Source organism: Ascaphus truei, chromosome 7, assembly GCF_040206685.1.
Source record: "Ascaphus truei isolate aAscTru1 chromosome 7, aAscTru1.hap1, whole genome shotgun sequence".
Taxonomy (NCBI): Eukaryota; Metazoa; Chordata; class Amphibia; order Anura; family Ascaphidae; genus Ascaphus; species Ascaphus truei.
In genome coordinates this window covers 18925876-18950882 of record NC_134489.1, presented here as the reverse complement: position 1 = coordinate 18950882, position 25007 = coordinate 18925876, and the positions used below count along the sequence as shown (strand labels likewise).

Genomic DNA, 25007 nt, shown 5'->3' with positions numbered 1-25007 from the left:
ATCAGAGCATGCTGGCGCAGGTAGGAATAGCATTGGACGAACGTGAGAATTCTTCTCAGATGCCGTTACTACAGAAGTAACACAAAAACACAAGACGTACCCACTGTCAGGAGACAGGGACACACACAAACTCGTGTGCTCAGCAAGACACCCTTAAGGCCTTTAACACTTTATAAAGCAGCATTGGTTTCTGTACTCATTGCAAAAGGTGCAGACACCACTGAGAACCAAAATGAGCTAGTGGCAGTGACAGAGATTGTTTAACAGGCAAATCATTGGGAATGTACAGGCAAAGGAGGGTGGGTAGCCATGATGGTCCTTTCTTCCATGTAGTAGCAAAGGGGGGAGAGTAGGTGGTGTGATACCTTTTATTGGACCAACAAGTAGTGGATATGGTGCAGGCTTTTGAACCTCTTGGAGTCCTTCATCAAGTGAAGGACCCTGAGAGGTTGGAAAGCTTGTAACATATCAACTACTTGTTGGTCCAATAAAAGGTATCACACCACCTACTCTCTCTCCCTTCTTCGTTACTACTTGGAAATGTGTGTAATTTTTGATGTTTGATGAAGGGTTCTTTACAGTAAGGGCAGTTAAAATGTGGAATTCATTACCCGTGGAGACTGATAGCAGATACAATAGATATCTTCAAAAATAGGTTGGATATCTTTTTAGAAAGGCAAGTTATACAGGGATATACCAAATAAGTAAATATGGGAAGATGTTGATCCAGGGAATAATCCGTTTGTCGATATTTGGAGTCAGGATGGAATTTATTTGTCCCCTTATGAGATATCATTGGATGATATGTCACTGGGTTTTTTTTTTGTTTGCCATCCTCTGGATCAATATACTGTAAGTAGGGATATAGGATAAAGTATCTGTCGTCTAAATATAGCATAGGTTGAACTCGATGGGCATATGTCTTCTTTCAACCTCATCTACTACGTAACTATGTAACTATGTAGTGGGAGATGGGAGTAATGTTAGTTCCCTTATCTTCTGGCTCTTGTTTGTCTTACTCCACATTTAGTGCCTTCCACCTGGCAATTCCTATTGTCAAACATGTTCTATTACTGGAGTGGGACAAGGTCTGATAAGGGTATTACCGGGTGGAGGAAACATGGCAAGAAAGCAGGTCAATGCATTCCAGGCCCTTCCTGTACTAAAGGTGTTACAATACTAGCTGATTTACTGCGATTTAGCTTATTGAAGCTGTGACTGACGTTAGTTCGCTTTGGTCCGACGTGAGACAGCACCTCCAGCAAGGGATTAGCACACATAAAAATACAGCCACAAGGAGCGGCATAGTTACACACCCTCAACAGCAAACAATAGCACAAATACATGGGATGGACAGAACTGGTCTATGCATTTTCTAGAGGCTGTCAATGAGTTAACGCCTTCTATTCAGGAGTGAGAACACATCATTGAAACTGAGGGAACTATTGTACATAGCTACCGAGATCCCAGGATCTCAGGGCTACACGTGGGACTCATCCAAGTCTATATCTGTCTCCCCCAACTCAATGTTGGTGAAGTTGAAGTGTCCGGAGACCAGGGGGTTCTCCGTCCCGCTGTCCTCAGTGATGTGTAGGACGGTGTCCTCATACTGAAGCAGGCTGCTGGTCTCCAGCCCAGCAAAGTCCTCAGTATCTGAAAGATGGGAGGACGGGGAGCTGTGCAGAAGAGGGACTTCTGCAGTACTGCTGGGCTCCGTGTCTTCTCTCTCCAGGAAGTGGCCCCCTCTCTGGTAGCAAAGAGAGGAAGTTGAAGTAAGCAATGAGGTCAGCCACTTAATGTGCAATACAAAAGTGCCAAAGTTGTAGTGGCCGTGTTGGTTCTGGATAAGTGTACATCTGCTGTAGGTTTTGGATACATATTAATAGACTAGCAAGAGAGTTCTTTATTGCTATAATGGCGCAAACAGAGCTTTCAAAACTTCACCGGTCTCTTCTTCTTGTGCCAGTGCCAAATCTCTTTCAAGAGGAGACCTGTTAAGTTTTTAAAACTTTAAACACACTATTACATCTGTAAAGAATTCCTGTTGGTCCCTCACATGGTATTACAGCCTACAGTGAATCTGCACTGGGATATAATCATTACAGGATATATATATACAGTTGCCCTGTCCTTATGGATACTATGTTGTTGCTGATCACCCTAACATGATGATCAAGGGGGTTGTGAAATGAAGATGGTTGATGTAAAAGTCCCACCTCCTGCCGTTTTGTTTTTTCAGAACTTGAACTAGATGGGCATCTGGAATGCCCCATTATCCAATAATGAACCAGAAGAGAAAGAACTCAGTTTAAAGTAGCACTCTATTATCTGTAGTAGGATAGTGTGGTTGATTTAAAAATATATCTTTATTGAATTAAATGTTAAAATATTGGTGCATGGAGTGGAATAATCCAATAACCTGTGAGCCGCTTCTCCCCGTGCTGGAGTAGATTTGAGTCCCACTCTTTTTTCCAGCACAAGCAAGACATAATCAGATCATAGTTAAATAGGGGTCTAGGTGTTCAGGATCCTCCTTGTTCTTAATCTCTTCACGGTCAGAGACAGTGCATCACTTAATTATTTCTACCTATACGCCACAATTAGAAAACTGACACACACAGAGCAACATATCTAATGCATTCACACTACTGGCCATATGTACTAAACCGTCTTCTGCCATAAGACACCTTCCAATGACAGTGCTCGTACAGTAGGTGTCTTGTGGAAGACGAGGACTGATTACATATGGCCCAGGATGCAGCAGAAACAAAATGCCGTAGGTGTTTATTTAATGGGAACATTGTCTGGATACAGAGAACCCTAAGAAAGAGGAGTTTAACTCTGTCCTCTTTGGTTTACACAGAGCTCGCCTCCCATTCTAGTTGTATTGATACATCTTTTGAATAGCAGCCTTCCTAAGGGCAAAGCGTTTGCAGTGTCATGGAGCCCTCTGCTGGTAGGGTCATACAGGGGAAGTTTAATACACGATGTTGTAAACCAAAAATGGGAGCAGGACCAGGGTGTAACGTTTACAATGCGTTGTAATGTAACCAGCGGTCATTCATTGTATACATAGGCTGTAAATACTTCTTTTAAAAATAATACGGTATGCCTCATTCAATATTCTTGTTATAGTATTAGTCAATTATATACAAAAATCCAGACCACTAAATCAACGAGAGAGACGACACACTAACCCTGTTCTAAACACATCCTTCCTTTAACCCATTGATTGCTGGGGAGACCGGCCATGCATTTCATTGCAGCCAAATGGAAATCTGAAGCCTTCTTGTAGTGTGATGTGTTCACAATCTCTTGGAACTGAAAAAGCTGCAGCTACACGTAGTGTGCAGCGCAATAGTCGGTCCTTTCCAGATGTTCCAAAATACACTCTTAATTAGCTTACCTATAGATACCAGCTGGACAATGGCTTGGGGCATTGGGATCTCAACTCCAGTCCTCACGACCTCCCAACGGGTCAGGTTTTTCAGGATATCCCTGCTTCAGCACAGGTGGCTCAATCAGTGGCCCATTCAAAGACTGAGTCACCTGTGCTGAAGCCGGCTCTACAACTGAGCCACTGATTACGCCACCTGTGCTAAAGCAGTGATATCTTGAAAACCTGACCTGTCGGGGGGTCTTGAGGACTGGAGTTGAGAACCCCTGGCTTACCCTAAAAAACCTGGCCAGTTTGTGTCCCTCGAGGACTGAATTTGTGCATCACTGGCGTACAGGAACTGACGGCCACTGCAAGCCGAAGGCCAAATAAAGCTTCTCATTACCGTGCATCGCTGGCGTACAGGAACTGACGGCCACTGCAAGCCGAAGGCCAAATAAAGCTTCTCATTACCGTGCATCACTTTAACCTACACGGGATTTGGAACCACCACACACAGAATTGGGGGTCTCTGTCCCGAAGGCAAAAAGTGTCATTTTCATTTGCGCCACTTAGTGTCAATGCAATAAGGTCCATGCTCCAATGTTGGTCCTATGTGCATCATCTTCGAATTAGGGGGGTGTCATAAGGAAGAGTCAGGGAGGGAGTCACATGTCGTCCAGAATATAAGGAAACGTATCAAATTGCATCACTTTTTCTCCCTTCAACCTGCGTCATAAAAACCACCAAGTTTAAGATAACGGAATGTAGTGGCGTCCACCAATTTACCTGTTCTTCCTAATTTTTGACACTACCATGCTCCGAAAAATAGTGCGCTGCATCAAGACACAGACACACTGTTCTCTGTCCCTTAGTATTTATTCCCTCTTCCACCTGATAGCACCTAACTGTTCCGTGGCCATGCCCGGCTGGCCCCTGCAACATAGTACTCATTAGAAGGAGGTGAGGTACACAGCGCTCTAACCTTGTGGTGTTACCTGGCTGTCGTCTTGGCTGTGGAAGTCCACCACGGTGATGGAAGGGGAGGAGGTGAGTACAGGGTTCTCTGATGACACCTGTTTGAAGGACGGTGCCGGGCTGCAGCCAGGACGAGGGGTCGTGGGGGGGACCTCAGCGTGAGATGTGGATGGCTGTGGCTGCGATTCAGTAAAGGTCACTGAACGCTTCTGATCCACTGCAGGGAGGACACACAGCAGACAAGGTGAATAAGAGCGTTGCATGGAAAGATGCGGAGACAAATTACATCTTCACATATCAGTCCCCATTGAAACAGATGTGTGACATCAGGTGTGAATATTTCTCTTGAAAATAAAAAAAATATATATTTTTTTTAATATTCGCAAGCAAAACCAAGCATAGTTTTTCCAAAGATTGGCTTAGCGAAAATGTAAATGTGGGAAATGTGCAGGTGCGAGTATAGTGAAAACGGCAGCGGTTATGGCAAAAATCAACAAGTTTGGCAAATACTATGGATTTCTACAGGGAAACTCTACAAACACAACAGTGAGGTCCCCCCGCTCAGCCTGGTGTAGATATATGCCCGAGGGCGGCCAACTCCAGTCCTCAATTTCCACCAACAGTTCAGGTTTTCCGGATATCCCAGCTTCACCACAGGTGGCTCAATCAGTGGCTCAGTCGAAGACTGAGTCACCTGTGCAGAAGCAGGGGTATCCCGAAAACCTGACCAGTTGGTGGCCCTTGAGGACTGGAGTTCACCACCTGTGATACATGCAGTCCAGTGGGTGCATCAAAGGGAATCAGTGACCAAAAACAACAAACCCCAGTTGGGCACACACACAAAAGGCCCTGGATAAATTGATGTATAAATTGAATACGGAGGATAACTGTATCTCAAATCCTAATGTGATAATACTGGCAGAATAGACACCTATGTAATGCACACAAATAATCTAAACCAGGGGTGCACAAACTTTTCTGTTTGCGCCCCCTCCCCCCCCCCCCCCCCCGTCAGCTCTCCCTCCTGCTCGCGCCCCCCTTCCCTTACCGGCTCTGAGCTACGCGGCGTCGTATGATGTCATGACTTCGCCTGACATCGCAACGCATTGCCATTTGACCCCGTGCCGTCATTTGACGACGCGCTGTCATGGCAACGCGTCACCGAAGAGGCAGCTGAGACCAGGTAAGAGAGATTTACCAAAGCCTCGCGCCTCCCCCGGCATGTAATTTAAATGCCTTGGGGAAGAGCGCGGGGACTCTGTAACCATCGTGCCCCCCCCCAGAAAATATCCCGCCCCCCACTTTGTGCACCCTTGATCTAAACTGATTGGTAGCATCATCAACTGTATTACCAACTAATCTAACTGTTGGGATCTAGGAGCTGACAAATATTAGTTGGTTGTCAGTTTCCCTTGTCTGCTTAATAGCTGTAACAGAACTGAGATTATCCAACGACTACTGATCCCAACGGTACATTGCCACTATCAATAAGACCTGTCTGTATCTGTTTACTGCAACTCATAATATTATTTATTACCAGCGCGTGAGATTGCCGGGATTCAGAAACTGTGGCAAGCACTTAATGTCAGCTCGTCTGGTAACTGTTATTAAATAGAGCAGCTAATCTAGGATCTGACAATAACCAGTGGTCCGTTTCCCTGGTCTGCATAATAGCTGCAACCCAACTTCTTCCTGCTTTTTATGTAAACAGTATGTTCAATTGATGAATGCGATTTATTTTAATCCTTTGTTACAGTATTAGAATGTGTTTTTACATGTTTCCATTAATAGTTTTATAAATACAATGTTGATGCTGCACACCATACAATAATTTAGCAGATACTTGCTGTTACCGGTGCTTCTGGTCCAGGGGCGTCCCTGTCAATTAAAAAACTCCAGAATCAGCAAAAAAGGAGAGAGGTTCAGGGCACTACGGATTTCAATTTTTTTTATTAGATAAGCACAACGTTTCAACCAACAAGCGTGGTCTTTCTCAAGTGAAAATAGATCTATCTTCACTTGAGAAAGACCACGCTTGTTGGTTGAAACGTTGTGCTTATCTAATAAAAAAAATTGAAATCCGTAGTGCCCTGAACCTCTCTCCTTTTTTGTTTTTTCCATTAATAGTTTCACACCTTCCCCAATATATAGCTCTGTTTCACATTCTGTGTGCATTACACGTGTCTGAATTCTGCCAGGATTATCACATTAGGATTTGGGATACAGTTATCTTCTGTGTCCAATTTGTGCACCAGTTTATCCAGTAGTATTGCACCATTTGAGGGGCTCTTTTCCCCCCTACCTCACTGGGGTTCTCTGCTTTTGGTTTCTATAGGGAAATTCACTTTTTAGCACCATTTGGCAAACTTTTTTTTTTATAAGCGGCAAAAGTTTCAAATTCAGCGCATTCGCTGCCTATGGCAACGGTTTGAATCATCTCTAACTGCAAATTTAAGTGAGCTACATTCTCTGCTTTAAAGAAGCAATGCAAGCCGGCCATTGTTTTTACATAGGATTGAAACAGGGAGTCTCTGGAGCTGAACCCCATTAATTTCAGCTCCGGGGACCCCCTGCTTCCGGAGATACAGAGCTCTATAGGCGATATCGGTACCTGCTGCAAGTTTAAAGCTCCTGCATCCCACGTGCCAGTAGGAAGTCGCACCGGATGACATCATGTCTTGCTATTGGCCAGCAGGACGTGGGAGCTTGAAAAAAAATCAGCCATTACGTGAACCCCAGCTAGCGAGCCAGAGTGGCTACCCTCTATGGAGGCAAGTATCTCTGGAAGCAAGGGAACTCCGGGCTGAAACAAGTGGGGTTAAGCTTCGGAGACCCCCGGCTTCAATTCTATGTAAACAAAAAATGGCCAGCTTGGATTTCTGCTTGGTTTTACTAAAAAAAAAACACATTAGAAGCTTCACCCCTTTCACTACAAGAGGGAGCAGACATGCATTTAATAGCAATGCATTCTTCAGGCCCCTGGCATCAAAGGTGTTAACAACTGTATGCCGTCCCAATGGGTTGAACGGGGCAGGTTTGGGGGACCTGTGGAAAACATGTAATACACTCATAGGTTCGCTATCGTAACTGGACAATGACACAAACAGTAATCCCAAATTGAGCCCGTTGCCCTCACCTATCTGCTTGGTCCTTGGCTGGACGCTCCTGCGGGTGGTTGAAAGCCTGGCCCCGTGTCGACTTCTTGGTTCAGTTTGGGTTTTCTGACGTGAGAGTAGAGGTCTTCGGAGCTGAACCAGGTGAGAAGGAGAGAAAGTCCCCTGTTACACCGCAATACACGGGTAGGGGAGATATTATAACTCAGAAAGACTCAAGAATCAAGAAGTGCCATTGGCCACTAGTGGTTCTGGTGAACCCCGTGGTCCATGCCCGGCTCCCTGCATATCTCTGTGGTCACCAAGTCATATTTCCACCTTCAAAATAGCCAGGTCTTTTAGTCAACAGCAACGCAATTTACACTAACCAGTTTGTTGCCAGATTTGGCAAACTAAGCATAAGGACATATGGACAGGAACAGACTTGGGGCATTATATGCCACCAATGTGCAATGTATACATATTTTTTTTTACTTGCTTTATGTAACCAAATCTGCAGCCCCTACCAGCGGCACTAACATCTAAATCAATGCAATATAACTAGATACATTGTAGGAAGTTGGTGCACTGGTAACTATTACCAGGGAAAGATCATTTTATTGGTGGAAATGTGACCAGAGAAAACAGCAAATATCTAGGGTGCTATAAAGGGGCACTGCCAACCTACACCCACCAGAGCACCCATACATCACATTTCTCTTTAACTCTTTAATGTCAGAGGAGTCTGCAATGTATTCAGAGACGTCAACCTCCGGTGTGATTTTGTGGGTAAAAAAAAAAGCATTTTAATTGAAAAGCACAGATTGTTTTTAGCAGCGAGACTCAATTGAAGTCTATGATACTAAAAGCACTGCAAATCTGACTCCAAATCATTGAGGCTCACAGACACACAGTGAGAGTTGACAGGTCTGTGTAGTACAAAGCAGAAAATACATGTTAATACTGTATAGACATTCTGTACACATCATGTTGTACTTTTGAGAGGTTAAAACAAGACCAGTCTTAAAGGTGCAATCCCACTCAAAATCAAGTTAGAAATAAACACATCGTATTGAAGAATGGCCAATAAAAATATTGTCAGCATCCACTGACTTTTAATTTGAAGGATTTTTAATCTATTTTTGTAATGTTTCTTCCAAGAATCCTCTCTCTCGTGACTATTGCTAATTAACGTCTCCCTTCCAAGTGAGGGTAGTAACATCAGACTGGAATTAAAGCTTCGTCTGATTCTATATGCCATGTTGTTGTATCCCAGGGATATGCCAATTGGAAATGCCCAGTGAAATATAGAGGTGATTGCACTTTCAGAGCAGCATGGCAGGTTCAAGCCACATTTAGATAGCACGACATATCAACAATGTTTAACTTATCTGCTACTATTTACAAATATACATTTATTTCGATCGGCAACAAACCAACTGGGCTATGATATGATCTGTAACAAGTCAGAGTTCCAGCGAAATGCTTCGTCAGGAAATCCATTGTGGATCAGATCACGAGAGGCCCATAACACTTGTTATAGTCCAAAGTTAGGCACAGAGATGACAGTACAGCTTTTTGTGGCTGTATCTCGCTGTGGTGGAAAGACTGGGTGGCATTTATAGCAGACAGTGAGGGCTTGTGCTGCCCTCATCGAAGTTTTACCATTACAAAGAAAATGCGCCCGTGGTTGGAAATCCCGTGTGTTCAGAATGTGATCTCTGATCACTTGATTTTGATTAGTGGTATAAACATGCAATGCTGCTCTGGAACACTAACATATGGAGCTTTCATAACATTAATATGAGCTCCATTCAACACAATTATTACATTTCTCAGTGCTAACAGGGTAGATAGTATCCCTTTAACTTCAGTACCCTGTGCTGTCCAACCATCTGTTGTGAAGGGGTACAAATACAATAGCTAGTTATTTCACCCCCACCCTCCAATCCGTGTATGATTCCTCTTAACATATCTACAACAGATTAAGTTTTGGCGTCGGTATAAGAGATTACCTCAGTGACTCCAACCAATTAGTACATGGATGGAGATACAGAATAATTGATTCCGAAGCAAGCCTTGCAATGGGCCATACTTTGTCAATTGTGCTAACCCATAAACCACCTAGAGGTTCGTGCAAGTGAATAGGTCGGAAGGTGCCATATGGTTAGTCCCGTCTAGTCAATCAGGGCCAAAGTGGTATAACATGTTTATTGATTTTCAGTAGGCATTTAAATGCTGGAGCAACAGCAAAAATGTAGTGTTTTAAGTTATAAGTATCTCACCCAGTACAGCATTACACAAAAAGTTGATGTCTTCTTTTAAACCTCAGTAACTGTTACTATGATACAGAACAGCCCAGACTTTTATTAGGCACACTGGGATTAAGAGTTTGTACTTTGTACTGTAACTAATAGAGACCTTTACTTCCACCCCTGCGTTATCCTAGATAATACAATAGGCCAACATGAGCTGAGGTTAAAGTGTCCCACCCCACCCCCAGCTCATCTGGTTGTTAGTTCAAGTGGAGATCAATATCAGTGGTTGACGCTTCATGTATTGGAAGCTCTCAAGTTTCCCCCACATTTGTCTCTGTTTCTTACCTGTCTCAGGCCTCTCTTCCTCCCCAGGGGTTGCTGAATGAGAAGGTTCTGTTGGCCAGGTTCACTCTGTACACTTGCTACCCTGTTGAGTGTTAACAGTATTAACATGACTATTGGAATTTGCAAACAGGAACGGGAGATGTGGGAGATGTCTACAAGGAAGACAGAAAGCAGTGCTTGCCGAGTAGCCAAGAACAATTATTGTATGCCAGGAAAGGTCTACTTATCTCCTAGGTCAGGGGTGGTCATCTCCAGTCCTCAAGGACCACCAAAAGGTTAGGTTTTCAGCACAAGTAGCTCAATCAATGGCTGTCGAAGACTGAGCCACTGATTGAGCTACCTGTGAAGGAGATGGAAAATCCTTAAAACATGACCTGGGGGGGGGGGGGGGGGGGGGAGGGGGCGGTCTTGAAGACTGGAGTTGGTCACTCCTTGTCCTAGGTCCTCATTTGTCCTGTAGCAATAAGAGGGGTTACAAAAGGTCATCTAAACCACATACTAATTAATTTCCTAAAGCACTGCTTCCTGTCTCAAAACAGACAAATCAATGGTGGATGAGGAGCTGTGTTATTTTAAAGGAGTGCAAAGGTATTGAAGATGAATCATGGAAATGGACTTCTTATTATCAGCTGGAGTTTCTTAACTAGGGCTATGTGTAATTCCAGAGTCTATACCTCCTTATTGTTCCCTATATACTGTATGAGATGTGCTCCTGTGTAAAGGTGCTGGGTGCAGCCACCTCAAAAGATACTCCCACTGCAGTGACTGAGGCTCACTTTGCCTAACCTGTGAGAGCCGTATAAACATTGTGAAGAGTGGTTCTCAACACTTTCTTTAGGGAAACCCTGTCGGAACGGGCTGTATGGTAACCAACCAATCTTAATTGCCATATATAAACTAATTCACGCTAACCTCTGTGCTAATTAATTCGTTATTAATGAAATGTGGTGTGACTGTGGTTCTCCAATATCTCTTTCTGAAATTGTAAGTGATTTCCTTGTTTATTGAGAATAATCATCTCGTCTACAGGAGTCGCCCTTTATAAGATCTGAGTGTCTATCTGTAAATCACAGGATATTTAGTGACCCTCAACACAACTTATTTTACGTGTTTTCATATTTTTAACCTTTCTTTTACTGTATGCGTAACCTATTTGCGCTTTCTCAATGTTAGGAGCTTCACAGAATTAATAAAACAGATAACACATGGAAACCCCACATAGTCATTCATGACATAATGTCATCAGCAGTCTCAAGAACAGTGTCTGAATTCCATTCCTTTTCCATCTGTTTTTAAGTTACCAGTAGAGCAATACCAATGTACATAGTAAGGCAATGTGCGAGTAGCATTCCTACTAAATACAGGGTTGTTTGGCTCAGGTATGCTATCCTTGCACAGAGTAAATTATTATCTTCATGCCAAAGATTTCTCCCAGGATGATCAAACAGATACCACTATTATGGTTCACCTTGACGATTTGGTGTGCAGGCTTGTGATGCTTTGGCCAAAATATCAAACTAAAAAACCATATTTTATTATTATTAGTATTAGCATTATTATTAGTACTGAAGCATTATTTCTTGCAATTATTACCATGTATGTTTTGTCATTTGGATGTAGCACTGGGCACCCCCTGGCGTTTGTTATATTCACTTGCCACAGTCCAGTGGCACTCTATGTGACATTACATATAGTCAAGATTAGGTGGGTGTGGGCGTTTGAGCTTGCTGGGTTTGTGTGTGCTAATATATATGTACTGTATATAAAATCAAAAACGAATAGACGATACCGTTCTGTGGCTAACGAAATGCTTTTATTTGTGTGAGCTTTCGAGATACACTGATCTCTTCTTCCGGCGATGTTACAATGGATAAAGCAAGAGAGGTTTTTTCTTAACATTCCAAGAGACACTGTTTTATCTGTGACTGAAACCTATCCCTCCTCCCAATGCAGTATGCAATTTATGACTTGAGGTGTTAAATGGTCCCTAAATGTTAGTGATGTAAGAGTATGTGTTATGTATGTGTGTGTAAATATAAATTTATAAGGCGCCTACAGCACTTTAAAAAAAAAGGTGTGTGTGGAGTGGGAGTGTATACCAATGGTGTGGGTAGGTGTAGAAATGTAAGAGGGTGTTGCATTACTATTAGTGTGTGCAGATACTATGTGGTCCCTATTGGTATATAGGGATAGAATTACATTGTACATTTGTATGTGCAAGAGACAGCTGTGTGTGCATTCATATAGCGCAGTATGTATAGACATGGCCTTTAGCAAGCATGGTAAGAGAGTTCTCTTGTGTCAGGGTAGTGACTCATGAAGCTGCGGTCTCGGTTTAGGCCACCGCTAAGTGTCCCGAACAGTTGCATAAATTTGTATTCATGCAATATAGATGTAGAGGTATACTCTACATCTATATATATATAACAATGAAAAGAAAAAGAAACATATATGTTTGATTATTTGTGCTGTTAAATAAATCATAATTTTCTTTGATATTTGTTCTGAGTATACTTGAGTGCTGAGTTGGGACGCTTTTCTTTTTCTTTTCATTGTTATATTACTTCTAGTCCCTAGCACCGTTAGTGGTTATTATATTACTAATTTAAGTACTCATTATTTGCTTAGTCTGTTGCAGGCAGTTTGTCTTGTTGTAATATATATATATATATATATATATATATATATATATATATATATATACACAGTGTTCGACAATCATATACATTTACATGCCCGGGGCGAGAGGATTTAACCTCCGGGCGAGTAAATATTGGCCCAAGCAGAACACGTGTTTGTTTTTTTAAATTTCCCTGCTCGCGCTGAATTTTAACTAATACTTTTAGTATTAGTTCATATTCACCCCAGATAGTAGCTCCACAGACCCTATCTTTAGCAGTTGCGAGGGTACTTTCCTTCCCTTCCCCTTCCCCCGCCTTTCCCTAGAGTTTGCCTCGCGCTGAATTTTCCCTGCTTGCGCTGAAAAAAAAAAAAACTCCCCCTACCTGACAGCTGATTGGCGCGCTATCCCAGGCTTTGTGGGCGCGCGGCCAGGCTCTATATGAGCCAGCCCCCAACGAGCGGCCATTTTTTTCCCATGGAGGACACAGTAAGTACCATCTGTGCCTTCCCCCCTCCCTCCCCCCTTCCTCCCCCCTCCCTCCCCTCCCTCCTCTCCCCCCCTCCCTCCCTCCTCTCCCCCCTCCCTCCCCTCCCCCCCTCCCTCCCTCCCCGCCCCCCCTCCCTCCCTCCCCTCTCCCTCCCTCCCCTCCCCAGCTCTCCTGCTGCCCGCAGTTATGGAGATGGGAGCGGGGATGCCCCATCATGTCTCCGCTTCCCCCGGGTCCCGCGTCATAGAGCGCGGCGGGAGATGGGAGCGGGGATGCCCCCTCAGGTCCCCGCGGAGCAGGAGATGGGTGGGGGGGGGGGGGAGCGTGGTGGTGGTGCTGGTCGCGGCCTTTCCAAAAGGTGTGTAGAGAGTGTGTGTGTGTGTGTGTGTATATATATGGGAGCGTGTGTGTGTGTGTAGATGGGAGCTGTGTGTGTGTATATGGGAGAGTGTGTGTGTGTGTGTGTATATATGGGAGTGAGTGTGTGTGTGTGTGTGTGTGTGTGTGTGTGTGTGTGTGTGTGTGTGTGTGTGTGTGTGTGTGTGTGTGTGTGTGTGTGTGTGTGTAAATATGGGAGAGTGTGTGTGTGTGTGTGTGTGTGTGTGTGTGTATATATATATATATATATATATATATATATATATATATATATATATATATATATGGGAGAATGTGTATGTGTGTATGGGAGTATGTGTGTGACACCAGAGGTACCCCCCCAATCAGTCATCCCCCCTGCCCAAGTCAGTCACCTCCCCCCCAGTCAGTCAGTCACCCCCTCTCTCTGGTCTCCCCTCTCTCTGGTCTCCCCTCTCTCCGGTCTCCCCTCTCTCCTCTCTCTGGTCTCCCCTCTCTCTTCTCTTTGGTCTCCCCCCTCTCTGGTCTCTCTCTCCCCTCTCTCTGGTCTCCCCCCTCTCTGGTCTCTCTCTCCCCTCTCTCTGGTCTCCCCCCTCTCTGGTCTGTTTCTCCCCTTTCTCTGGTCTCCCCCCTCTCTGGTCTCTCTCTCCCCTCTCTCTGGTCTCCCCCCTCTCTGGTCTCTCTCTCCCTTCTCTCTGGTCTCCCCCCTCTCTGGTCTCTCTCTCCCCTCTCTCTGGTCTCTCTCCCCTCTCTCTGGTCTCTCTCTCCCCTCTCTCTGGTCTCCCCCTCTCTGATCTCTCTCTCCCCCCTCTCTGGTCTCCCCCCTCTCTGGTCTCTGGTCTCCCCCCTCTGTGGTCTCTCTCTCCCCTCTCTCTGGTCTCCCCCCTTTCTGGTCTCTCCCCTCTCTCTGTCTCTCTGGTCTCCTCTGTCTCTCCCTCCCTCTGTCTCTCCCTCCCCTCCTCTCTGTCTCCCCTCTCTGTATCTGGATATCTTATTTACCCTATATATCTTAACTGTCCTATACTACACCAAAATAATATATACTGCTTTCTTCCAGATCTAACTCGGATCACATGGAAGACATCAGAACCCCCCCCCCCCAACCCAGAAGACAGGTAGGGAACACCTCCCCTCCAATGTATAACATTGCGGGAATGAGGTACCTGGACATTGAGGGACTGCGGATCAGGTAAGATCCCAGGCGGGATTGCTGCTTTAGATATTGTGAAGCGGGGACGTCCAGAAACTGGTTAAGGGGTTCAGGAAACTAGTCATTCACATCTGGCTTTTATTTCTAGATCTGACATTTACACACACACGTAACAAGGACTAATTGTAGTATAATGTAATACAATAAATACATTTATGTCAAAAACGAAGGTTGTTCTGACTAGGAATTTATTAAATGTATTTTATTTATATTTTATTTTAAAGCGGGGTTGGGGGCGGGACTAGGGGCGAGTCTAGGTGGCGAGTAGGTTTTTTGGTTGGGCGAGTAGATTTTTGGGTGATTTGTCGAACTCTGTGTATGTGTGTGTGTGTGTGTGTGTGTATGTACACAAAATGTAATTACTATAAATGGATGGGATACATGGGTAGTAAGCCTATCATACTGCTATGTCTTTAGTATGTGAATCAGACTTTTCAGTGTTAAAGTGCTTTTTATCCAACCTGTTCTATTTGTATTTATCGTCTGCAAAGCAGGAAAGGCTTCACCTCAGAAATGTCACGTAACAAGGCCCTTTCCCAACTTCCTATTGTAACATGGCTGGGGGAAGCTCTTTCTCACTGGAACAGTTAACCCCTTTCCTACAGAGAGTAAGTTGATCTATTTTAGGCAGTTTGGGAAATGTCTCCTCTTCATCCTAATGGATAAAGAGGATAGTTCATTAGGGACAGGCAGAAGAACTCAGTGGATTCATTTCCTATTACTCTGATTTAGTTCTCATTTTTAATAAAGCCCCAATAAAGCTGAGATCATTGAGCTTCACAGTATGGTACAAACCAAAAATGGCACAATCCTATGGCCTATTTGTGTTTGTGGCCCTCTGTGCCTCTTTGTATTTGAGTGTCTTTGTTCTCATGAACGAGCGGCCGTAGGGAGCAATTGCCTTTGTTATGCCTAGCTCAGTAAGAACACTGTGCTGCAAAACACAGCTGTGTGGGTCTCCCTGGCAGTTAAAAACGCTTGATGTTGGCTTTCAAGGCTCAAAGAGAATTTATTCTCCATAAAAACACACAGCGACTCAGGGGAGAGACAGCAAACAGTACGATTACACGATCACCGTTGCATTCCCTCCTGTTTATTACAGCACTTCCACTCAACCCTCGTCCAGGAATTAAAGCAGCAATAATAGCTTTTTTTGATTGTATTATTATTTGTTTTAAACAAAATTGGAACCAGGGTGTCCCCGGGAGCGGTTTCTAGCTCTGAGAAGCAGGTATATTCACCTTTTTATGTGCCGATAAAATGAAAGGAAAATAAAAGATGGCTGCTGGTGTCATCCAATCAGAAGCTGCACTGTTATGCTCTAATGACATTGCAGCTTCCTATTGGCCTGCGGGAGTGAGGCTTCAATGGCAGCCATATTGATTTCCCAAAAGGGGCCAGAAACACTGGCATATATAAAGGTAAATGTATCAGAACCAGAGGGGGAGGTGGGTACCCAGAGAAATAGCATGGGTCAGCTCAGGGGGATCCCTCGGTTTCCAATTCTGTAGAACAAAGTTTAAAAAAAATCAAATCAGGGGAATTGCTGCTTTAAACAGAGCCAGCAAAGAAGCATAGTCACAAATGAGTAACAGTGACAATGAACTTATGACAATGACGTACTGAGTAACCCCATGTAATGCCTCTACTTCCCATTAAACTCAATAATGCCTAGACACAACGGTCACTTTACTAAAACAACAGTCTCTCAGCTTGTCCTTGTGTCAGGGGGAGAGGCGTGTAAGGGTCAGAGAAGTTGATAGCCAATGCTTAACTTGAGTGAAATGCGAAGGAGTAACTGGAACACAATGCAAGGGTGGAGGGTTGAGGCAGCATAGACCAGGAGTTTCACTGTTTAGAAATGCACAAGTGAGAGTTAAGGTGCAGAACGAATATTAGAGTGATGTCCCAAAACAGTGTTTAATGTTGACACCCTCTTTAATAACCCTAACCCTCAATTCAACTTTATTCTCTAACTCATATAAAATATACAGGGATTCTACAAAACCGATGCATTGTCTGTCATGGGCAAAAATGACGGGAGCACCCAAAATGTGACTCTATAAGACTCTCTAAATGTTCCTTTTACCAACATTAAGAACGAGTCCCTGAACCGCAACACTGATACTCAACAATTTCCCTAGCACTGAAGAGGTTAATATTGAACCACATTGGCCAAACCCGGAGTTCAGAAAAATGAGCAAAGACTTCTTCCACTAGAGTGATTTCTTAAATCTTGAGAAAGATGAGTAAGTCATATGATAGCAACAGAACTTCACTTGAAAAAGAATGGTGTATATAGCGCTAAAAAATATAGGTGCACACAGTATCTTTTAACAACAGTGTGATACAAAATAATAAATAATTATAATTAAATAAAATAGGCAAGGCTGCCAGGAATAACTAACCCAAACACAGTTGAGAGACACAAGAGAAAACAATACAGACCGGCGCCTTAGAGTCCAAATAGTGGGATAAATAAAGGTCCAATGAATGGCTTGGGATATCCAATAGATGACAATCAAGTCCAGTGGACAGCAGGTTCCTCAGCAACAACAATGATGTGATATGCAGGGGAGACAAGAGAACAAGATCATAGTGTACTAAATATGGTTAAAACATGAAACACATAGACAAACAAGCACATACAACAATAAACATGTAGGCTGACTAATAACAATAGAATTTAATGAACACAATCATTGACAGATGAGCAGATCATTGTAGCAGTCCCTGGAGTTGCGGTAAATTTGGATTACCATCAGAAGTGAGACCCGGTGAGGTTGGGAGATTTGGAGCGGTGTCCCGCCCCCTGTGACGTGTTTCCGGGCGCGAGCGGCAGGCTATCCCGCCCGCTGTGACGCAGTTCCGGTCGCGAGCGGAGAGCACCTCGTGGAGCGGAAGGCAAGGCTGCCTATACCGGCAGCAATCTGAGGAGTTACCTGCGGGCTTCTACATGCGGCACGCGTCCACCATCACCCACCGCCAGATCATCTCTAATCCTACACCTGCGCATATCCTGAGGACTTGCTGTAAGTAGGATTCCGTTTTTTCACAACCGGATCCTGGACCTGCTCGTCACCAGTTGCTGTATTTTATTGTGTTCATTAAATTCTATTGTTATTAGTCAGCCTACATGTTTATTGTTGTATGTGCTTGTTTGTCTATGTGTTACATGTTTTAACCATATTTGGTACACTATGATCTTGTTCTCTTGTCTCCCCTGCATATCACATCATTGTTGTTGCTGAGGAACCTGCTGTCCACTGGACTTGATTGTCATCTATTGGATATCCCAAGCCATTCATTGGACCTTTATTTATCCCACTATTTGGACTCTAAGGCGCCGGTCTGTATTGTTTTCTCAACAGAACTTCACTTGTCACAGTTGATTTTCAATTCATTGCAAACATCTCCAGCCTGGCATAGAATATACCTGGCAAGGAACGGATGAGAGATACAAAGCTTCTAACAACACTATGACATTTGCATTAGATGACATGTTACGTCTGAACGTTAAAGGTGCAGGTTCCCCCGGGCAAAGCTTTACTCTCTTGGCAGTGGTTACGATCAGTCACTTCTCTGGCCTTCGAACGCTGCTGCATGCCACGAGGAAATTATTTATAATAACACATACATGTACTACATATCGGTTTTGTCAAGGTTTTTTTTTCAATAAAGTTATATTGAAAGACCATACGTGCCTTATAATCGGGCTCTGCTGCCGTGTGTGCGTCCGCTCCTGTGTAAGCGATTACACAGTAGCCGCCTGCGCATGTGCAAGAGTTCGCGCATGCGCAGACAGCAACTATGTTAATCGCTTAGTGCTCCTTGTCCTATGTAAGCTATTAACACAGTTGTCGCCTGCACATGTGAAAGCTCTCACGCATGCGCAGACGGCTACTGTGTTAATCACTTACACAGGTCCTGTGTAAGCTATAAACACAATAGCCAGCATTGTGCTGGGATCGATAGGAAGGAGACAGTTAGCAACAATTTTTTCCCCACTTAGGGGAGGGGGGGGGGGATCGGTCGCCTTATATTTAGGGTAGCCCTATAATCAGGCAAATACGGTATATAGTGCCAGGACTCGTGTGTGTATCAGTTCTGGAGAAATTGTAGGTGCAAGTGGAAATATTCTTCATTGGACATGAGAGTTCTGGATGTTCTGAAGAGGGTGTGAAAGAGGATTGAAGTCTCAGATGTTTTATTACTACTGTATGTCTTGTGTACATCTGTAGAGGAGACGGTGAGGAATAAAAAAAGCTCATCTAGAATCTACATCCATAAGGAACGCTTAGGTTGATCCGATAAACTGTATCACAATATTTAATGAGCAAGGTCTGTATTGTTTTCTCAACAGAAAATAGAGGGTATTTTAACACAAGTGTTATCAGAAGCAGGTCTGACTGGAGGAAACGGCTTTCATTTGCATGTCATTACCCAGAATCCCTGGCTGCAGTGGAAGCACTGTTTGCTAAGCGATACCAGGGAAAGACAGGGTTGAAGACCTGTCTGAGACATGCAAATGTACCAGCATTGGTATTTTTATTCACAGTAAAAAAAACAATAATTCATCTATTAATGAATAACATAAAGAGATCTGTGAGTTTTCGAAAGCTCTGTAAACTATCATTTCATTTATGAAGAGCGCTCATGATTGAAAAGCATCACGACCTACAACTAATCTGCACTTCTCCAATGTACCAATGTAGCTTTTAGAACCTGTATCTCTATTTTTCATTTGCGGGTATGTGCAAATGAATTAGGGTTCAAATCACCAACATTGTGTGCGCATTTTTATGTCTCAAATCGACCAGCAACATTTGTGGCCAATGTTTCTTGTGGCTATAATATTGACATCCCCAAAACAAGAAGAGGCTTATGTGTCAGCATTTCCTAGGTGTGCTTCTTGGGTCAAAACCAACTGACCGTGATTTCCTAACCCAGGAACTGTAAAGCTAGGGTTCCTTTCAGTACAATCACGTGAGCCACCATATACAGTATCAATACCAACTGCTTGTAATCTACAATTAATAAAGGGAAAGCTCAAAAATATCATTATTCAGTAGAAAAATCAAAATATAGGGGCAAGAACTAAACATTTTGCCTTCACTCAGAGAATGTTTTGCTTTAGTTTCCCCCTCTAGTTTAGATATTTGCTTTTGAGTTGTAAAATTGTAAGCTGCATGCAGGGATTTGATTTATTTATTGCAATTCTCTGTCTTTCATTACTAACAGTTTGTGCCCTAGAGCTGGAACCTCTCAGGGAGCGCGGGCCACAGCATGTTTTAATAAGAGTCGCTAAAGCATTTGCACAGAGGTGAATGCACGTATTTTGCATGCCAATAATATATTGGTTGTCTGGCTTAAAAAACCTGGTCCGGTTGTGGATGCTGAGGAGAGGTGTGAGAAGCACTGTCTATTAGCATATCCCAGGCAGATAAAAGAGCTATCGTTCTGATATATCTTCTAATAACAACTGGTAAAACCTGCTAACTAACTGATTGGGTAACAAGACCAGCAACCACACCTGTTTTTATCAGAAATATCTGCTTTGGGAACCTGAAGATGCCCTTAATTGAAGATGGCCAACCAAAAACTCAAGGGTGTCAACTTAAAGCAAATTAAAGCAGGAGTTTGTGTTCTCCCTTCTTAAATGCATAGGAGCAGGCAGCAGTAGAATGGGTCTGTAACACAACTTTCTTAAAATAACAATGGTTCATCTTATCTGGCCAATGGAAGTTAGGCTGAGAGTTATCCGAAGAAACAAAATGCACCTTTGACGTCCAGGCCAGCATGGGGCATGGAGAGGACAATGGAGAGACAGTATGAGAGTGAGAGGGAGGAGGTGCTTCTGGAGCTGTACTCTGGCCTCTATCCTCTCTCTCCCTCACACAGCACAATACAGACAGGTAGCATTCGTACCTAGACAGGCTCATCTCGCCATCACGCCCATGGGAGTCGTCAAGAACATTAGGTTCACTGCAGGAGGGGCAGGGAGATGAAGCATTGAAGGGAAAGATAAAGCAAACAAAAAACAAAACAACAACAAAAACGTATGCATGCAACTGTATTCCAAAAGAACGGAAATATACAAAGAAAAGAACAGAACAAAAAGTCCAAAAGGACAGGCAAATCCTCCTTGGTTTGGGGCATTCTCTAGTTACAATGGTACAAGCTGGAGGGCGGAGGAGAAGGGGTCTCGAAAGGAAGGGGAAATGCTCTGTGAAACAAATGAAATTGGGTAGGGTAAGGAGGAGAGCAGAGGAAGCCAGGCCTTAGGATTTGTGAATTTGGAATTAAAGCAGCAGGACTAGGGGAAAAAATGGGCTGTTCTGTCAAGTGTTACTCATTTGGAAAATGTCTAAAATCACAAACTTCAATACATGCTCAGTCTTTAAAACTCTGTGCTGCTAAGTACTGCTCTGTGAGCTTCACTGGCAGTGTAAGGTTTGAGGTCAGTTGAGTTTTATTATAGTTTTAGAAGTTACCCCATTCAAAATGTCCTTTTTTGGGTCATATTTGCTAAATGGTGATATGCCTCAAGGCACTGTAGCATCAATTAATTTGAATGGTCTTTAAGATGTCTTCTGGCTTACCAGTACTTAATAAATATGGCCCATACATAGTCTTATTCTACATTATCCAAAGCTGCCATTCGGGCAATTTTTGGCAGGAGACAACCCAAATGGCTGCTTTGAAGAGTAAGGCCTAAAGTCTCCTATTTAGATTCTGGGACATTGTTAAATATAATTGCACATTCTTGTAGACTGAGGACCGGTGAGCTTCTATATTTGGACTTATTTTCTGTGATAAATATTTTATTGAAAATGCTGAATTGTATGTTTGTTTCCACCCCTCCTGAGCTCCACTCTTAGGGAAACACTTCCACTGGGACATGATGACTTTATCAATACATGCACAAGGTTTAACCCATTGGTCAGTAAGAATACTTCCTGGTGACATTTTCTCCCTTTGTAAAAGACTAAAATGATTGTAACATAAAAGTGCAGATCAGGTGACGGATACAGACATCTCATGGTCTCGCCAGAAATGGAGATTAAAAATAATTACAGAAAATAACTAGTTCTGCTGCTTTAACTATACAACAGCTGTAGTGCTCGGAAATCAGGGCTGGATGTAATCTTAATCACATATACAAATGAAGCAGAATAGCCCAAGCCACACTTAAACAGGAACGATGTGTTGCAGTGTTCTACCTTCAATTTGTCCTATGCACAAAATTGAAGGTTGGAACTTTCGTGTTAGGGATGTTTTCACCCTCTGGGCAGGGAGCTCCCCAAAGTGTTATAACATCTGTGAGCGCCGATTCATGAATCAGCCCAGTCACCAAGATTCAGAGCCAATTTACTCATTTAACAGGACTTTGTGCCAATGGTCCTTGTTGAAATAGATGTGCATCTACAAAAAGAGCTCTCCTTACATGGCTGCCATGACCAAAAAAGATAGACCGTATCAAATGAGGATGACCAAGCATTGACCATGTTCCTCTTACACTAGTCCTGCAATGAGTTCTTGGTTGAATGAGATGCAAAGACCTCAACATTTGAATTTATATGTAAAACTTCATCACTGGCTAGTAAGTGTCATGATGCGGTGGCGTCAACTATCGCTCCTCTAATAAAGTCCCTGGGTAACAGTGTCCATGTCCCACCCATCATTGAAAGAGAGAATTCAGTTATGGTTTATCTAGCATGAGACGGGATGGTCATATCAACTTCCCTTTTAAATGGGCGCCAGCTCAAGGAGAGTAGCAGTGGATGGTCAGCACAGTTTACCTTTGGCTGGGAAGCATGCTCCCCTCTGCCTGAGGGACGGACATGCTGGAGGTGTTACTGGAGAAACGTCTTCTCCCAATGGCACTCATGAGGTACGCATCTTGTTCACTTACCACACTGGGTATGCTCACGGAGTCATCTAGAAACACAGAGAAGAGCTGCCTTGTATGTGCTTCCATAAGTGCAGCAAAATGTACAATTCCAAAGTAAAGTTACATTGTAATAAACAGAACTTGATCAATATGTATTGCACACAGGGTAATATGATACAAATGTTCCATTCAGGTACATTATTATTGGACCTGCTCCTCCCGTTCCATGTACAGATGGAAACACAGATACAAGATGCATGATGCCCTTGAGGTCTGTCACCCCCCACTGCAACTCAGCCACAGATAAAGGGAAGCTCTATGACCTATTCAGCTTGTTGATCCCATTACAATGTGATACAACTGTAAAACAGAACAGTATGAAGTACAGTCATTTGTACTGCAATAGGATGGACATAGAAGGGAAAGACTTATTGCACCTCCATTTCATGGTAGCACAAAGGGGAAAAAATGTTGGCATATTTTTGTCACTGTATCATCATGGGGTGATATCGTAACAGTAATAACCATGTGCCTATGACCCACCAAATCTCTCCCTCCATGGAGTGACCTACTGTAGTAATTAAAGACAAAAGGACCTATAGCCTGGCATCTCTGGGCACCTTGCTTGGTAGTTTTTGAAGCTTTTAATCCCGAGTCCAACAGCAAGAAGCCACACAACACATTAACTAATGTAACACGGGAGCCTTCCACTCACTTTCTTCCTCCTCGTCGGTGCGACTGAGCGTGTCCTGTGAGGCTTGCTGGGAGTGCTCGCTATCCTGCTCCCAGACGGTACCTGTGCCAGTGTTGGATCGGGACATTGTGGCCAGGCTCAGGCGGTAGGCAGAGGTGGAAGTGCCCACGGTGCTGATAGAGGTCTTTCCTTGATACGCTAAAAAAACATAGGCACAGGGACTTGAGTCTCAATTAATAGAATACCAGCAATATATGTCACATCTGATCACCCTGTTCATTTATGTAACTGTATTTTTAACCATGTATTATTTGTCATATTAACTATGACCAGGACATACTTGAAAACGAGAGGTAACTCTCAATGTATTACTTCCTGGTAACACATTTTATAAATAAATAAATCATGACACTGCGTAGGGAAGAATTTTTATTATACCATAGCACAATAACAGTGAATTACTACTTGATCCTATATCATTTTCATAGACGTTAGTGTGCTAACTCAAGATTGCGAGTTCAATTGCTGCTTGGGAGAAGAAAATACTACTACTAATAATACTAGTACTAACATAGTTACATAGTAGATGAGGTGGAAAAAAGACGTACAGTACGTCCATCAAGTTCAACCTACAGTATGCTAAATTTATCTTTATCCTATATCTATACTTACGTATTGATCCAGAGGAAGGCAAACAAAAAACCCCAGTGACATATCATCCAATGATATCTCAGAAGGGGAAAAATAATTTATTTCCTGACTCCAAGAATTGGCAATCAGATTAATCCCTGGATCAACATCCTTCCCATGTATACTTATTTGGTATATCCCTGTATACCTTTCTTATCTAAAAAGATGTTTATTGTATCTGCCATCACAGTCTCCATGGGTAGTTTGAATTCCACATTTTAACTACTCTTACTGTAAAGAACCCTTTCCTTTGTTGCTGGTGAAAGCTCCTTTCCTCCATCCTTATGGGATGACTCAGAGTCCTCCCAATAATAATACAATAATGTATAATGGATGTTTAACACGCAAAAAAAGTGGGGGGAAATGGCAGAAAGAGATGCAAAAATTGGAGATGTCCCACTATGATATGTGCTACTGTTAAGCCCTTCCATGAAGCTGTGCTTTCAGCCTTGGATGGGTTCTTACCTGAGCCACTGTGCACAGCTTCCTTCAGGATCTTCAGCTCGCTGTTGAACTCGTTGATGAGAGAGCTCTTGCAGAGAGGGCGTGGGATGAATCGGCGCTCCAGCTGGTCTGCTATGTGCTGCCGTGCACTCAATTCATCTTGAGTCTCGGCCGGCTGTGCCAACAGCTACGGGACACGAGGAAGGGCATAATGTGGGACCAGGGAACTTCCCATAACGTGGGACACTTTCCACCCAACTCTGTAACCTTTGGACGTCACTCAACCTCTTCAACACTAATGAAGTGCAATGTATTGTCCTCTGACCCATAGGTAACACACCATACGTATCTTGAAAGAGACATCTAAAGCATTCCATCCCTCTGAAAATGGTGCAACCCCTTAAAATGTTTTTAGCACAGTAATGCCAAGTGCTCTAAAAATATCCAATGCCTTGTTTTCATTTTTGCTTTACTTTTTATTAAAACTAGCTTACACGTTAAACGAAAACCGCTCTTTCTTATGGAGGAAAATAGCAACCATTGTGTCCTAATCCCAAAA

The 25007-nt window shown here is 43.3% G+C and overlaps 1 protein-coding gene across 23 annotated transcripts in view; it reads right to left on the bottom strand.

Annotated features, from left to right (window-relative positions):
- Nucleotides 1-487: 487 nt before the first annotated feature.
- Nucleotides 488-25007, bottom strand: part of UNC80 (unc-80 subunit of NALCN channel complex) — a 118187-nt gene continuing 93667 nt past the window's right edge. For 15 of the 23 annotated variants that reach the window (XM_075607169.1, XM_075607171.1, XM_075607170.1 and 12 more), the window contains 8 exons: nt 24470-24635; nt 23336-23512; nt 22529-22667; nt 20655-20711; nt 10050-10131; nt 7491-7632; nt 4375-4571; nt 488-1747 (listed from right to left, as the gene is read on the bottom strand). In XM_075607169.1, the coding sequence (XP_075463284.1) occupies nt 1481-1747; nt 4375-4571; nt 7491-7632; nt 10050-10131; nt 20655-20711; nt 22529-22667; nt 23336-23512; nt 24470-24635 (1227 nt within the window). In that variant the 3' untranslated portion in view covers nt 488-1480. Of the gene's footprint in view, nt 1748-4361; nt 4572-7490; nt 7633-10049; nt 10132-20654; nt 20712-22528; nt 22668-23335; nt 23513-24469; nt 24636-25007 lie in introns of all 23 variants that reach the window. The other 8 variants (XM_075607173.1, XM_075607190.1, XM_075607192.1 and 5 more) reach the window with 4 other exon arrangements.